The following is a 17,230-nucleotide window of genomic DNA, read 5'->3' as shown; positions in this document are numbered from 1 at the left end:
CAGCAAGCAACATCACTACTATAGAGGTGCGCAGTAAAAGTAGCGATGTTGAGGGCACCATAATGGGCAAATGTGTGCACAGCCGTGATGGTCGGTGGTATATCGCCCATAACACTATACGTTACTGAGAATGTTATCCAATATCCAGAATAAGGGAGATTGGGCCTGACTCAGATATGTACACAATGCCGATCTTTATGCAGTTGAGCGATTACCGGTAATCTACGCATGAAACTCAGTCATCCTGCACGTACATCAAGTTGAATTCTCATTGTCGCTCACAGTGAGGATTTACACGCAAAGTGATTGACAGACAGGGTCAGTGTGTGAGTGGCAATGGGAGGGGGGGGTGGCACAACCTTTTTCAGGGCATTTCTCAGCCTGCGCCTGCGCCTGCGCCTGCGATCCTATACACAGTAGAAATGGTTCTGGCGTCTTGGTTCCCGCAGCCATACTGCAAGAGCATAGGGTTACCCAGAAGTCCGATAATTGATTTATCTGTGACCGATGCTGCTTCTTTGTACAGTCACTTAGATTTGCAGAGCCACCCGTCTCAATACATATCCAGGTGGCTATGACATTTGCATATTTTTGCACAGACGCTGAGTACTTCGCAGCTGTGGTGGCATTAGCTTCCATCTCTGAATCAGCCCTATTGTCCTGTATTGAAAATTTGGAACAAATTAAGAACAACTGGGAACTATAACAAACCATTTATGTCATAAATGTAATAAAACTGTATTTTTTTTTATTGCATATGGGGCATGGATTTGGTTTTCAGTGACTAATACTATACATGCAAGAAGCATAAAGTGATTTTTTTAAATGAAACGTATTATATTGAATGGACACTTGTGTCACTTTATTCCAAATATTTTCCAGCCCAGGCCTGGTCTTGGCAGAGACACTGTTGACAGCGGTTGCCAAGGAGACAGGATAGGTCCCATCTCTAGAGACGTCTGCGAGCGAACAACCAATCACCGGCGTCAGAAAAGATCATGTGACGCCGAGTTGTATAATACCGTGTCCCCGCCGGCGTGAGCGTGTACATCATCAACGGACAACGGTTGAGCCGGGCTCGGTGCGGGGCGCTGCTGCTATTTCTGCGGGAAGATGTTCGGGAACCTGCTCAGAGACTTCGAGGAAGACCAGTTTTTTTCGTGAGTATCACATTTCAGCCTTCACCGCTCGCTCGTACGGTTTTATATATATATATATAAATATATATTTTTTTCTCACGTCGTCTCAGCTGGGCTAGTAATGAAATACGATGGATGAGGACACCTATACCCCGGATGGGGCATGTTAGGTTGTTCCTCGTCATCATATGCCTTTATACCTATTGTGGAACTACAAGTCTCAGCTTGACAAGATGCACGGCTACCTCTAGTTCAACTAACGCTGGAGACTATCTATGGGTGCCATAAATCTGGAATATATTTGCCTATGCTTGTCCCTTGCGTTCCTCTCTATCTAGCAAGTGCTTCCTATTTTACTTTTTGTATCTCGTAGCTCATGATCTCCTCTAGGAATATGCAGCAACAGCTTATTAAATACTTTTAAATAGTTTGTAGAGCATATTTTGCATCAAATGTTTTCTGTGGGTCTCACATCCACTGTCATATACATTTTAGCTTTTAAAAAGTAAAACTGATTTCTGTTATTTAATCTTATTACATGATTTCGTTCTTGTAGTAGCACAGTTCCTGTTAATCTTATTTTAACATAAAATTTGGTACATATAAATATGAATATAATGTACTTGTATCCTACCTTACTGTAAAGTAAAATAAATGTATTATTTATTTAACTTTGACTACTTCCTATAATGTAATTCCAAGTCAAGAGCACCACTTGCGGTTGGTGCATCTAAAATTTGTAACTCCCGAACAGAACATCAACAACCCGTGGCACGCACCTAGTTTGGGAACCACTGCACTAGAGCCTTAGGCTAATGCCATGGGCATTTATGTTGGGGTCAGCTTTGCACTTCGCATTGCAAAAGGAGGGCATTAAGGATTTGCAGCAGTAACTTGTTTATTTCCTATGCAATAACCAGCACTATGTATTAATAGTTAATGCATGTAATTATACCACTTTACAGTATGTCTTTTACATTTACTGGTTTTAGAAGTAAATTATTATTCCATAACCATAGTGTTTAACAAGCACTATTGAACAGAGTATTTTTTTATTAAACAGGTTTTCTTTCAGTTAATTAACCTTTGTTTATCCCAGCAAAAACACTATGTACTGTAGTAATCAATCTAGTATAGAACCATCTATATAACTGTCTACCAAAACACCAAATTCATAAATGTTTCAGTTCTAAAACAACTTTTGTTTTTTGTAATAGGCAGCAGTGTAAGTACTATACTAATAATATTATTTTATTACAAATTATGTTTCTTTTGGTGACCAGAAGGTGGGGGGAGGCAATGTTTGGCTTGGGATGGGGAGTTAAAACTGCAAGATGGACATAATGTCACTCATCCAGTGTTTTTAAATGTAATGCCTACACTACATGGAGTGCTGGCTGCTGACCTGAAGAAAATGCAGTAAGTGAAGCTGCTCTCCATGTGAGTGTGGCGCTTGATTATGATGTCACAGCCAAACGCCATAGTTTCAGGAAGAGGGGATACTGCCCCCACCTCCTGCCGGCTGACACAGCACCAGCTCTGTCCTCAGTAGACCTAAGCTGGGTACACACTATACGATGCATAGTACAATATATAATTCTGATGTGGATTGAGAAGATATACTGTATCATACACATTGTATAGTATATACACCCGATCGTCCCTTCTGCTGTCCTGCACGTCACATGGGACAGTGCAATGAAAGACGCTGTGCAGTTACATGTAGCATGTAATGATACATTGCGCTGTCGTATGTCAGATTGTGCAGTGTGTACGGCATGCGCAATGTATCATTACTTGGTGTCGCTCGGCATCTACGTATGGTATGTACGGTAACTCATCCCATTGAGTGGCTCACTTCAATATCTTATAATATTCTGTCTGGCGTAATATAAATTTCTGTAACATAGATGGCAAATATGCTCAACAATGTGTTCAGCTAACTCCTGAGATATGTAAGGTAGGTAATTTATTTTTTCCATAGTCCCTGGTTTTGTTGGGTCTGGCTTATGAGTTCTTTAGAATTACAATATAAAGGTGCGTCACAGTAGGCAATTAAACTGAGCGATTGAACGATAACTACATCGTTATCGTTCAATCGCTCATTAATCGTTTACAAATTGTGCATTAAAATGCCGAAAACTACCAGTGATGCGCGCTCCTGCTTGTCATTTTTGTCATCAATCATCGCCTGAGCATGCAGGTCAATCTTCGACAGATTGGGTATGTTCGGGGATGAGGGAGGGTGCCTGCAGTGAACGACATATCGTTCATGTAGGCACTTTACAGGATGAGGAACGACTGTACGATTACAATGTTGTAATTGTACTGTTGTTCCTCTATCGGCAAGTGGATACGCACCATAAGAATTGCATTGTTTAGAATAAGATATTGAAAGGCCTCACTGGTCACAGCTATACACTGCTTTTTTTTTTTACCCAAATTTCCCCCTCCCCCCTAGGAGATGCTGGAAGGAAAATCCAAGGTTGGAGGGGTGATAGAGAGTGTAAAGCCGGGTACACACTAGATGACCTGTGTACACGACCGCCGGAAGATGCAACGAACGACATATCGTGCGGTCCGTACGTACCACACAATCTGGTGAACAACCGTACGCTATGTCGTTCCCCCACTGTATCCAAATGCATGGGGTCGTCAGTCACATCCTCAAATTGAGCAGCATGTAGAGCCGACCTAAAGATGCGATGGACAATGCCGTGGGAGCGCGCATAGGGCCTGATTCAGAGCCGGACGCCCTGAAAGAGCGCTCGCTCTGAATCAGGTTGTTTTTTTTTTCTGTGTGTTCGGCCCCCCACAGCTATTGCGAGCGGCCAGGTGATGGTCGCGATGGTCTTGACCATCGTGGCTTGCGTCGAGACCCTTGCGGTAGGGTCTCGTTTCCGCAAGCCCTAGTGAGCTTCTGGCTTTTAATAGAGCCGGAAGCTCACCACTGACATCACCAGCTGCACTCTCCAAGCCGGTCACTGGTCCCCTTCGCTCCATTTTCCCCACCGCTGCTGGCTGCTCCCCATCTCCCACCGCTGCTGGCTACTCCCCGGCTCTTTGTCTCACCACCACAAGTGACTGCTTCACGCGTTCCTGTCTCCGCGCGCTGGTAAAGGCTCCACGGGACTCTGTCTCCCCCCCCCCCCCCCCCCCCTGCTGCTGGCTGCGCCACGTCTTCCCCCGCTGCTCCCCATGTCTGTCTTTGTCTCCGCCCCCCCCCCCCCCTCCGCAGCTGGCTGCTCCCCAGGTCTCTTTCTCTCCCACCCCCCCCTCCCTGCTGGTGACTGCTCCACAGGTCTTCCACCGTAGTCCATCTACGTCAAGGATGGGGAACCTCCTGTCCAGGGGCCGTATAAGGACCTCGGAATAATTTGGTCTGGCCCTCTGAGCTTTTTTTCTGCTAGCCTCATCTGGCTAGCAGGGTGCATAGAATGGCACCCTGCAGCCAGAATCTATGCAGCAGTGCTACCTGCAGCATCCTTAGGATGCTTCAGACGGTCACACCGCTGCCCTTACAGCACCCCGGAGCATCCTCGGGATACTCCGGGCATTGCTGTAATCACCGGCAATTGTGGCTCTGCCCCCGTGTGACGTCACACGGAGGGCCGTGGCCTGCACTGGGCCTACTATAATGTTATATATATCAAAATGGCCCTCGGCATAAAAAAAGGTTCCCCACCCCTGATCTAAGTGCTGCTCTCTTATGTTTAAAGTAAAATTAATAAACTCGTGTCAGCATCTTCTAGCTGCAGCTCCACTGGCTTCTGTGATCGGGGGAACTTATCACTCTTCCTAAAAGCTGTGTCTGCAAAAGGAGTAGCTTTTGAAAAGGATAATTTTATTACTGGCTCTTAATGTTTTGCATACATTTTCATTAACATTTTTACCTGCGATTGTAGAAATTAAGTGTCCGGGCCATTGATTAAGAAGGTAAAGCAGGAGATATCACAGGTACCTCCTGCTTACCTTTCTCTCCCGGGATGGCCCGCTGTCCCCATACACTAGTATCACAGGTACCTCCTGCTTACCTTTCTCTCCCGGAATGCCCGCTGTCCCCATACACTAGTATCACAGGTACCTCCTGCTTACCTTTCTCTCCCGGAATGCCCGCTGTCCCCATACACTAGTATCACAGGTACCTCCTGCTTACCTTTCTCTCCCGGAATGCCCGCTGTCCCCATACACTAGTATCACAGGTACCTCCTGCTTACCTTTCTCTCCCGGAATGCCCGCTGTCCCCATACCCTAGTATGGGGACAGAATTCATTAAGCTCCAAAAATACTATATTTTCGGAGCTTAACTCCGGGAGCATTCAGTGCACCCGCTCGGAGCTTGCAGCCCACTCGTTCCCTATGGGAAGGAGTCCCGGGTTGCAAAGAGGGATCCTCTCTGATCCCTCCGCCCCTGTACGGGTCATACCACCAGCGCCGGAGCTTTTGTGCGCATACATGACTTTGTCCTTTTAGAGCATTGAAAAGATTCACTGATTTTTGGATCAGCTGTCTCCGCGCCAGAGCAATGATGAATTGCTCCGGTGCTCGCGACGAGTTAGTATGTTAATTATCAGACCCTGATAATTAACTTAATGAGTAGACCCCTTTGTGAGGTTCTTGGTAAATGTTTGCCCAAAAATGTTTGCTCATCCACCATATTAAGGTGAACCCCATCAGATAAGTCCCTAATACCAATACATTATTTCAATTTATCCAAGCCCCACCCCCTCACCATATAAAAGCATTAGGCTGTAAGTCAAATGCTCTTATACATACTACTAGAACTTGCTCTTTATTACAGATAATATATACAGGAGTTATATATCACTGGTGCTCCTAAATATTATGCAAATATATTTTTATGCCCATTTACAGAAAAATCTGAGCAGGAAGACTCAAAGTTCTCCATGGTAATGGTAATATCCATGAAATATATATATAATTTTCATGGAAGAAGGTGCTTTTTTGCACCGAAATGGCCGTAGGGCGTTCAGCTACCGGTCCTCTGCCACAGATCATCTCTTAAGACGATATTGAGTTGACAAGTACTCTGTAATTTCTAATACAATGCACTTTTTGCACTTTTTATTGTTGATCTGCTGGCTGATGGAATACATACATGGATTTCTAAAAGATTTTTGGCATATTATCAAGGTGTGCGAACTGTCTGTATTGGACTACGTGTGTGTATGGGTATATGTGTATATAATATTCTAATCAGATATCAATATAAACCAGCACAAAATATATAATTGTAGAGGAGGATGACAGTAGTGTAGAAAGCAGTGAGTCTGACAAGAGGTTACTGTGGCCTCAGAGTAACCTTAGAAGTAAGTGAAAGGAGATGTGTTCTAAGTATAAAGTGGATTGAACGTGTTGAGAGAAGAGTTTAAACAGTGCACTGTATACTTTTTGGATTCACATGCAAGAGTCTCTGTTACATAAATCCCCATGCAAAGCCCTCCTCTAATCTGATAACATTTGCAAGAAGAACATAGTACCTAGAAAATCAGTTTGCAAACACCGATTTAAATAAGCTCTTTTGCTGCATGTTATATACTGCAGCCTTATAAAGCGGGTTATCTTAAAATCACATTTGTATTTATTTGCAGCCTGTTTATACATACTCTACAGTGCTGTGAACTTACCCTTGTAAAGTAATGAAGTGCAACATTTCATACTGACTGTATTGTAGTTCTATTACAACATTTAATTTTGATGAGGCAGTGGGGTTTCAGATACAGGTATGTCATATTGGCCCAGTGTATGTACTATATGTATATGTGAGAGAGTGTATCTATATATTACAGGTTGAGTCTCCCATATCCAAAATGCTTGGGACCAGAGGTATTTTGGATATCGGAATATTCCATGTTTTGGAATATTTTGCATAATATCTTGGGAATGGGACCCAAATCTAAACCCAGAATGCATTTATGTATCATATGCACCTTATACACACAGCTTGCAGGTCATTTTATACAATATTTTCAATAATTTTGTGGCCCAAACAAAGTTTGTGTACATACATGAAATTAATTTAGGTTTAATTTACACCTTATACACACAGCCTGAAGGTCATTTTATACAATAATTTTAATGTTGTGCTTTAAACAAAGTTTGTGTACATTAAACCATCAAAAAACAAAGGTTTTACAATCTCAGTCATGCTCCAAAAATTCAGTATTTTGGAATATTTGGATATGGGAGACTCAACCTGTATATAATTATACACATACTGTACACCTATTATAGCGCAGGATATTACTTTAGATTTGTTTTGTGAATTAAAAAACTAGGTTTTATGAAACAAGCAGTAAATACAATGGATTACTTTATTACTGTTTATGCTGTATGTTCATCTTAACTCAGTACCTACCTCTATATTACAGTGCCTTGCAAAAGTATTCACCCCCTTTGCATTTTTCATGTTTTGTTGCCTCACAACCTGGAATTAAAATGGATTGTTTGAAGGTGTGCATCATTTCATTCACAGAACATGCCTACAGCTGTGAAGTTGTGTTTTTTTGTTTTTTTTTATATTGTGAATCAAATAACATTTAGGACAACATAACAGAAAACTTCAGCATGCATAACTATTCACCCCCCTAAAGTCAGTACTTTTTCGAGCCACCTTTTGCGGCAATTAAAGCTGCAAGGTGCTTTGGATAAGTCTCTATGAGCTCGCCACATCTTGCCCTTGGGATTGTTGCAAAACTGCTCCAGCTCCTTCATGTTGGATGGTTTCCGCTTGTGAACAGCAATCTTCAAGTCTGACCACAGATTTTCAATTGGTTAGAGATCCCGGCTTTGACTAGGCCATTCCAACACATTTAAATGTTTCCCCATAAACCACTCGAGTGTTGCTTTAGCAGTATGCTTCGGGTCATCGTCTTGCTGGAAGGTGAACCTCCGTCCCAGTCTCAAATCGCAGGCAGACTGAAACAGGTTTTGCTCAAGAATATCCCTGTATTTAACACCATCCATCTTTCCCAAATCATGTCTTCTTATTTTTATCACTAAGTAATGGCTTTTTTCTGGCCACTCTTCCATAAAGCCCAGCTCTATGGAGTGAATGGCTTATTGTGGTCACATGCACAGATACACCAGTCTCTGCTGTGAAACTCTGCAGCTCCTTCAGGGTTACCTTTGGTCTCTGTGCTGCCTCTCTGATTAATGCCCTCCTTGCCCTGTCTGTGAGTTTGGGTGGGCGGCCCTCTCTTGGCTGGTTTGTTGTGGTACCATGTTCTTTCCATTTGATGATGATGGGTTTGATGGTGCTCTGGGGGATAATCAAAGATTTCAATATTTATTTATTTTTATAACCCAACTCAGAATTGTACTTCTCAACAACTTTGTCCCTGACTTGTTTGGAGAGCTCCTTGGTCTTCATGGTGTGATGCCTCTCACTTATACCCCTTTTACACCAGAGCAAAATCCTGGGTTTTTGCTCGGTCTACCCGGGTTGCAGCTTAGTGTAAAAGGGTCCCTGAAAAATATCCTGGGTCAAGTGACCCTGCAAGCCAACCCAGGTAGCTACCAGGGATGGACCCAGGTAATGGTGCAGTGTAAACGGTGCAACCCGGGTTATCTGACCTGGATCATGCCTAAAATGAGCGGATTGGTGGTTGTGGAGCATTCACCTCCCACTTTTTATGACCTCACAGGTTTAGCAGGGCAGACCTGAGTTCAGTGTGAACAGGGCTGACCTGGGAGTAACCCAGATCAAAGGTGCAGTGTAAATGGGTCTGACCAGGGTTGGAACCATGTCCAAAAACCCAGGTCGGACCTGGGTTTTTGGTGGAAAAGAGGTATTAGTGGTGTTGCAGCCTCTGGGGCCTTTCAGAAAAGGTGTGTTTATACTGACAGATCATGTGACACTTAGATTTCACACAGATGGACTTCATTTCACTAATGTGACTTCTGAAGGTAATTGGTTGCACCAGAACTTTTGAGGGACTTCATAGCAAAGGGGTGATTACATATGCACATGCCAATTTTATTTATAAAGATTCTTTTTTTATGTATATTTTTCTCATTTCACTTCACCAAATTAGACTATTTTGTGCAGATCCATCACATAAAATTAATATAAAAAAAAAATAATTACAGGTTGTAATGTATCAAAAAAGGTAAAAAGCCAAGGGGGTGAATACTTTTGCGAGGTATTGTATGTCTGCAATATCCGTTCGCTTTGCTTTAGTTTAGACCAATGTTTTCATGAGTGATGCCTATCAATTTGTTTTCATCTAAACAAGGCATTCCTACCAATTCCTTCTTTTTTAGGACCAAATGTTGCATTTATTACTCTGATAAAAACATTACCAGCCACTTGGAAGCTTTTGCTTTTATAGAGACAAAGTTACAACAAGATGATTTCCTAATTCTTTATCAGTCGACATTGTGTAACTACATTATTATTATTTATTTGCTAAATATGAACTTTGAACACTGCCTGTATGAGGTGATCCTCATATACAGATATTTTTTACCTTTCCGGACAGTTACTTTCCCTCAATAGTTTAAAAGTAAGTAATGCGACACATGTGTCTTAACCTTTTCTTCATATATAAGTTATGTCTCCAGTTAGTACCATATGCAATTACTAGCTGATATACTCTGGTTTCAGCCAGATAGACCTTAGATATTTACTGTTTTCATATCGCCACTACAGTAACACATTAATCCTTCACCTCTATAGTAATGCATCCCCTCCCTCACTGCTATAGTAACACATTCCACTCCCTCACCTCTGTAGTAACACATTATCATCACTCACCTCTGTAGTAACACATTTCCCTCCCTCATCCGTGTTGTAACAGATTCAACATGCCCCTCCCTCACACCTGTAATAACACATTCCCCTCCCTCACCTCTATAGTAACACATTCCCCACTCACCAGTAAGATGTTGTGCTGAGAAACATGTTTTTGTTGCGTTGGAGTAACCATTACATTGTTTTGGTACTTTGAGTTGTTTGCAGTTGTATTTAGGATACTAATTATTCTATGATGATTTGTGCTTGGAAGAATGTAAACATCCAGTAACGCAAGACAAAGTGTTTACTTTATTATATTATTACATTTTTATTTAAAATTTTTACTGTATAATTCACAATAACAATTATTACTCACTGGCACATTTCTTATCTGTACATTGTGCCTACCCAAAAACTATTGAATAGTATTATTCCTCTTGCTGAGGTGCGATATAGAAACTGGTGTATTACTGGTCCTAAAGGCCTGCACTGGTGTATTCCCTACTTGTGTTATAATGGAGAACTTATGCACTGGACCACTGTGTCAGTCTGTACTGCTGGCTGCATCAACTGGATGAGTATCCCTTAAAATTGATTTTCTTTCATGTCCAAGTTGGAATTTCATTATTCTTTTAGTGCGAAGTTGGAAAATTGGCCGGCGCTGTGTGAAATCTCTTGGACAGCGTTCATGTACAATTGTTACCAGCTTCTGCCAAACATCTTTTCATGATAGCGTAATATAGTATGTAACTGGTCATATCAAATTGTTCTTTGATATATTGTCTTTGAGGTTATTTATTTCACTAACTATTTAACTTTTATGTAACACCTTTTTTAAACAAACAAAAACCTATTTTTGCATTTATAGATCCACAAAGTGTGGCAAAGCATTAGAGGAAATTATCTTTAAGGGTACATGTCTCCGTTCTCCATCACCTATTATTCCTGGCATTGCTGGCTGTGCTACAAATGTGGCTACATATATCTATTCTCCAATTGCACCAAATAGCGCCACAGACTTTTTCTTAAAATATTCCTCTTAATGTGCTATACTAACGCTAAGTAATTAGAACGCTATTGGCTAAATAGGACACAAAAATGAAGGAAAAAGTATATAATCTGTGCAAAAGGCGAAGCTGCTATATTATAGTATAGAACCTCTGTCTTTTGCTTTTTCACACAGATTAAGTATTTTTTCCTGAATTGGCGTCTTAATTCGCTAACCGTGTACGAAGGACCAGATACAGCAAGGAACGCAGTTGGTAATACGCACGCAATCGGATGAATGTTGCGTACTTCTCATGCTCATGGCGTTCCAGTGCATTTCAACGCTGTTTCAGGAGTGTGCATATATTAGCCACTGCGATGGCCTATGCAGCCTGAGGCCTGATAGCGTGCATGGTTGTTAGCGATTTCTGAGTAAGGTCAGGACTTGTGCAAGTGTGTGTGAGGCTGCGATGGTACTCGATTGTACCGATGGTTTTGCAGTTTTGCTAAACATTACGGATGTGTGGTAAGTAAAGTTGGCGTCCTTATGTTATGTTGCGAGGGCATTGCGATTGCAATGGATTAGCATACTATCGCAGTTGAACTGCGTGCATAATCGCTATTGCATATGCAGTTGCGTACAGTAGTGAATCAGGCCCAAAGTTCTGTACTTATGATTATTTTTTGTTGCAAAGGAATTTGTGTATAGAAACAGATTAAATATAACAATGCGTATTTAAGGAGACGTGTTGCATTCCCAACTCGTCCCATTAATGTGAACACAGAGTAATAATGGGAGTCTGCTTTGAAATCGATGTAGAAAGATTATAGTGCTGATTAAATATCACATGTTATGAAGGTGACTTGGCCTGGCAGCGGCTCCTATCCTTTTGGAATGGGAGTATAAATGATACAGTTCTAAACTACAATTGTCACAACTGATATCCATAAAAAATGTCAGACATCTGTCTTTGAAAAGCAACAATACCTCGACCAGGTTCAGGGAAATATCTGAAAATAACCCTGTTGCATTGCATCTGAATGAAGAATAAACAATTGTAAAAACTCACTATAACTTGTGTACTCGTTTGCTAAAATCTGATCCTGCAGTAACTGTTGCATGGATGTAATGGTTTCCCATGGATGAAATCTTCCTATGGGGAAACCATCTCAGTTATCTGGGCAGCCTCCTTCCCGTATCCTACAGGCAGCTTAATCAATTTAGAAAGCTCCAGAGTTAGCTTGTCCCAGCTGTATATTCACAACAGGGTGTCTGAATAGCACTGCTCTGGAAAAAAGAAAAGTCAGCCGAGCGTGTCTCATTTGTCTCTGTGCTGAGTTATGTTTTGGTGTGCCCACAAATTGCTTTGGTATTGTACCTAGCTTGTGCGCCCAGTACACTTCTGATTGCTCGCCAACTATCTGCCCTGGGCAAAGTAGAAGTGAGCCTATTATTGCGTTTGAGGTGGAGAACTCTGCAGAAGTGTCTAGTTCACATCAATATACCATCCCACCACTTTACAATCACCCCTTTCAGTTCATAACATGTTTCCATTTTTATCCTACAGCTATGCTTAGCCTCATTTATGGGTTAAATTATACATGAGGGTACGGGGACTACACAGTAGTTACGGACTATACAGCCGCATTCATCACGTGACATTTCTGCGTTTTTTTGAAGGGGTGCTGGTTTTTTTGTTGCATTGGGCAAAGCGCATCTAATGTACAATTTCGATGTCTGCTGATGTAACCAGTGGAAGCTGCAACATTTGTGACCTGAGATGGTCTTAAAATAGTTTTTGGTTTGTGAAATTGGCTGTGCTTTAGTCCAGAAGCATGGCCCTGACCATGAGCCCCTTCTATCTCAATATTGATTAGCAAAATGTAATTTTTACACTGCTTCTGTACGTTGTACCCGGCCCAGCCCTCCTCTACCAGCGTTGCAAGCTGCTGCTCTTCTGGTAATGCCACGGTCCCCTTGGAATACATATGCTTGATCAGCATTCATAATGTCGACAAGCAGGTGAATGGCAACAGAATGTCGGCGGCACAAAGCAGAAAGTTAAAATGCTGCTTAAAGCACTTTAACAATGTTGGCAGTATAAATGTAAAGATGCTGTTTTAGCATGTTTTCATTTATACTGCCGACACAGTTAAGGAGCATACATACTAGACGATCTGCTCCCTGAGCGATATAGCCTAGTGTGTCCCCGGCAGGGTGTGCTTGTTCATGACATTGAGCACACCCGCTGAACGATATCATTAACTATATCCAGTGGCAAACGCAGGATTTTGAAAGGGGGGTTTCCAAATTCTTGATTACCGAAAAAACATCTAGCCACAAATAAATATATAGATGCCCCCAGTAGTGCCCCTTATACAGTGCCCCCGGTTGTGGTCCCCCTATGTAGTGCCCCTTATACAGTGCCTCCAGTAGTGGTCCCCCTATCCAGTGCCCTCCAGTAGTGCCCCCCCTATACAGTGCCCTCAGTAGTGCCCCTGAGTGGTCCCCCCTATGCAGTGTATCCAGTAGTTCCCCCAGTAGTGCCCCTATTGCACTACTGGGGGAGCTCCCCCTACAGCCAGCCCAGGCAGTATAACAGGGACTCTTGGAGAAAAGTTAAATTGTTCAGCTGCTCGGGCCGGCGGCGAATGCAGCAACAGGCAGGGGGGTTTCTAGATGCTCGGAAACCCCCCCTGCGTGCGCATGTGATATCGTTCAGCGCCGGGCTCTCTCCCCCATTCCCCAACATGCAGCAAACTGACGACATCGTCAGGTTGGCCTGCATGTTTACTTGATGAACAATAATGACAAATGACCCGCGGGAACGCGCGTCGTTATCGTTCATCTTTTTGATGTTAAAAGTGGACGACTGAACGATAACGATATCGTTATCGTCCAGTGTGTACGCACCTTATGTGTGATGTAAGCAGAATTTTATCTTTGTCTGTATTGTGCCACCGACATTCTGCTCCTGATCTCCTGCTTGTTGACATAATGGAGTATTGTTACTAAAGTGCAGGTTTTTAGAAGTGGAGATGTTGCCCATAGCAACCAGTCAGATTCTAGCTATTATCCTCTATCTGGTTGCTATGGGCATCATCTCCACTTCTAAAAACCCACACTTTAGTAAATATACCCCTATGAATCCTGCTTGTCGACATTATGAATGCACCCAATCTCCACAAACACAGTTCTTGTCTTACATTTTCTAGGTGTGAAACGGCTCTGGATTTCCATTTACATTTTTAAACAAAAGCAGCCATTTTCCATTTGGGAAAACTGTTTGTTTCAAGAGCCAGGATTTATACCGTATCTGTTTTAGAGATTAAAAATAGTTTCCTTAAAATAAAAGCAGGTTTCATGTCTGGACAAGGTTGTCTCTGGTTCTGGGAACTCTGAGTCTGCATGTACTAAATATAAATTTGTCACAATTCCTTAATTATCACGTCTGAGAAAAGCAACACGGTAATCAAATTTATAGCCGCACATGGGTGAGTCATTTTTTTCTTGTTCTGCTTGTTTAAATGAGCACCTTTTGATTGCATCTGTCTGTACTTCAAATACTGCTCTGCTTTCCTGTGTGCAATAATTCTTTCTGAAAGTGTCTGAGACAAACATACCTGTCATTGAAAGGAAAACACACTTACGTGATGATGTATGCAGCCAATGGGCGGAATTCTTTTGTTTCCAGCCCCCATCGCGCCCGACGGAGCTATTCAATTGTTTCTCCTGTCGGGGGCGATCAGTTGCCAGCGCTCCATTTCAGCTCACAGCCCCAGAGGGGTGCGAGCTGAAATCGGCGAAAAGTGACCTGTTCGGGCGCCCAAATGGCACTTTTCACGATCGCTCCCAGCACTTTGGTCGGTGTTAGCTGATTTACGCGGCTAAACCCGACCACTTTGGGCGCGATGAGTGGGAAAAGCTCACAAAATTGAATAGTGGCCCGCGATCTCCCGTCACTTTAGACGGGAGATCCAGGCCGCAAATACAATTGAATTCTGCCCAATGTGTTCATGTTCTGCAGCCTAAATGCTCATTCGCACCTTTTACACAAAGGAAATAAAAACATAACAATTTAGAGCCTTTTTTGTTTATGTTGTTCTTTGAATATTTTTTTTTTTCATCAGTCAGTTAGAAGAAACATATTGTAATGCTGGGTACACACTAGTAGCTATATCTTTCAATGGATTGCTGAACGATATATCTATTGCGGATCAGCTGGTGTGTACTTCTAAACGACGCTGAGTATTTAAATGCCCGCCCAATTGTGATGTTTGGGCTGATTGGCAAGTGTGTCTAGCTTACCAAACGGCCGCAAAGTCTGGTAAGTGTGTACCCAGCTTAAGAGTCTTGACTTGGCTGTTGGCTATGTAGATATATTTGCTCGTGCAGTCTTTGCAGATTCCTAAATGCAACATAATTACACTGCTGAATATGTTGTTGTGAATCATAAACTGCTCCTACTTGTACAGACCTTAATCACTGTTGTTTCTTTTTTTGTTTAGTGTACGCAGCGCCATACAAGAACAAAACCATAAATAACTAATCAAAATAAATATAATGTAAAAGGCATAAAACAGACGTAACAACCAAACAGAGAAAAATTATACAACAAATTGAAATGCAATTCTTAGGAAAAGCAATTGGTGATCCCATACAAGTGTAGGGCAGACGGGATCAAAATCACTGACTATGGGGCCTATGTATGAAAACTTGATGAGAGAGAAAATAGTGAGCTATAAATTATCAACCAATCAGCTTCTAACTTACATTTTATAGGGGCATATTCAACTAGCTGCGGGGTTTACCACGCCGGACCTATTCAATTAGCAGGGATACCCAGCGCGAGAGTACCCACAGTCGGACTTTACCTTGCAGCTCATGGAGGTGCGAGGTAAAATCCGCGTAAAAACCACCAAATCAGGCTTGTGCGCGGGGAAAAACCCATTGATTTTGCAGTTTTCGCACCGCAGGGATTTTGGCCAGCAATTGGTCACGGGGTAAACCCTGCGGCTAATTGAAAACCTCCCATAGGCTGTGTTTGAAAAATGACAGGAGCTGATTGGTTAATATTTATTTCTCTCACAATTTTATCTCTCATCAAGCTTTGATACATAGGCCCCTATATCTCAAAGTGGGACAGACAGGAGATGTGGAGTGAGAATCAAGAAGTTGAAGGGCCTGGTATTCAACATGTGGCCCTCCAGCTGTTGTGAAACTACACATCCCAGTATGCCTGCCACTGTTTTGCTATTACAGCCTGCTAAAACTGTGGCAGAGCATCCTGGGATGTGTAGTTCCATAACAGCTGGATGGCCGCATGTTGAATACCCATGATCTAAAGCAGGGGTGGGGAACCTTTTTTCTGCAGAAGGCCATTTTGATGTATATAACATTATTCGCGGGGTCGGTGCAGGCCACGCCCCTTCCTTGTGGTGTCACACGGGGACGGGGCCACAATTGCCAGTGATTACAGCAATGCCTGGAGCATCCTGATGATGCACCGGGGAGCTGTAAGGGCAGCAGTGTGACCGTCTGAAGCGTCCTGAGGACACTACAGGCGGCACTGCTGCATAGATTTTGGCTGCAGGGTGCCAGATGAGGCTAGCAGAAAAGATCAGTTTTAGTGACCGGGCCCATAGATTGAATTACACCATCTGTAGCAGGGTGTAGTGCTTGTGCCTCTGTGCTGTGATAATTGGTGTACATATGTCTAGGTGAAAAGTTTGGAGAAAATCTAACGTATTATTTAAGATTGTTCTTAATTTCTATTTATTTTTCTTCACAATGAATTAAAACCAGTTAATGCCACAGGTCTATATTTTATATACAAAGTAATAAGTATATAATATTTTTTAGAAAATGAAACTTAATTAACATACACTTATATAATGAAATAATAATGTATTATGCTAAAATTGCAGAGATCCATTCACTGCACACCAAGAACATGTCAGACAGATGATGAGAAGTTTCTCTGATCCTTTTGGCCGGGATCCCTTCTTCAGTATCACAGATGGCAGATCTCATGGCCGCAGAGGGCAGCATGGTTCCCAGGTGGCTCTGAGGGAAGATCACAGGGTAAGCACTTTCCAAGTAGTTCCTGAGTTCACACTGCTGTCATCAACTGAGACTTTATAGTCAGATTCATTTCAAAGAACTGATTGTTAGCTTAGGCCCAGTCTGCGGGCACTGTAATGCCAACCTTTAACTGCCCTGATTTGCTCTTTTCTTTGCCCACAGCTGTTCTCATCCAGTACTATTCCTATAATAGTTTAACACTTGTTAATTTTACTCTATTAACTGTTTTAGCTCCCTAGCTAGGCACATAATTGCAGTTAC

General features: G+C 42.4%; 1 protein-coding gene across 3 annotated transcripts in view; it reads left to right on the top strand.

The window, feature by feature from the left end:
• The first annotated feature begins 1,021 nt into the window (after positions 1-1,021).
• MLF1 (myeloid leukemia factor 1) overlaps positions 1,022-17,230 on the top strand; it is a 36,751-nt gene continuing 20,542 nt past the window's right edge. For 2 of the 3 annotated variants that reach the window (XM_088447632.1, XM_088447631.1), the window contains exons 1-2: positions 1,023-1,160; positions 16,813-16,969. In XM_088447632.1, coding sequence (XP_088303758.1) covers positions 1,114-1,160; positions 16,813-16,969 — 204 coding nt within the window. In that variant the 5' untranslated portion in view covers positions 1,023-1,113. Of the gene's footprint in view, positions 1,161-16,812; positions 16,970-17,230 lie in introns of all 3 variants that reach the window. The other variant, XR_015869835.1, reaches the window with a different exon arrangement.

Source organism: Taudactylus pleione, unplaced genomic scaffold, assembly GCF_031769625.1.
Source record: "Taudactylus pleione unplaced genomic scaffold, aTauple2 ptg000436l, whole genome shotgun sequence".
Classification (NCBI taxonomy): domain Eukaryota; kingdom Metazoa; phylum Chordata; class Amphibia; order Anura; family Myobatrachidae; genus Taudactylus; species Taudactylus pleione.
Note: the sequence above shows the minus strand (reverse complement) of the source record. Positions and strands in the feature narration are given on the sequence as shown.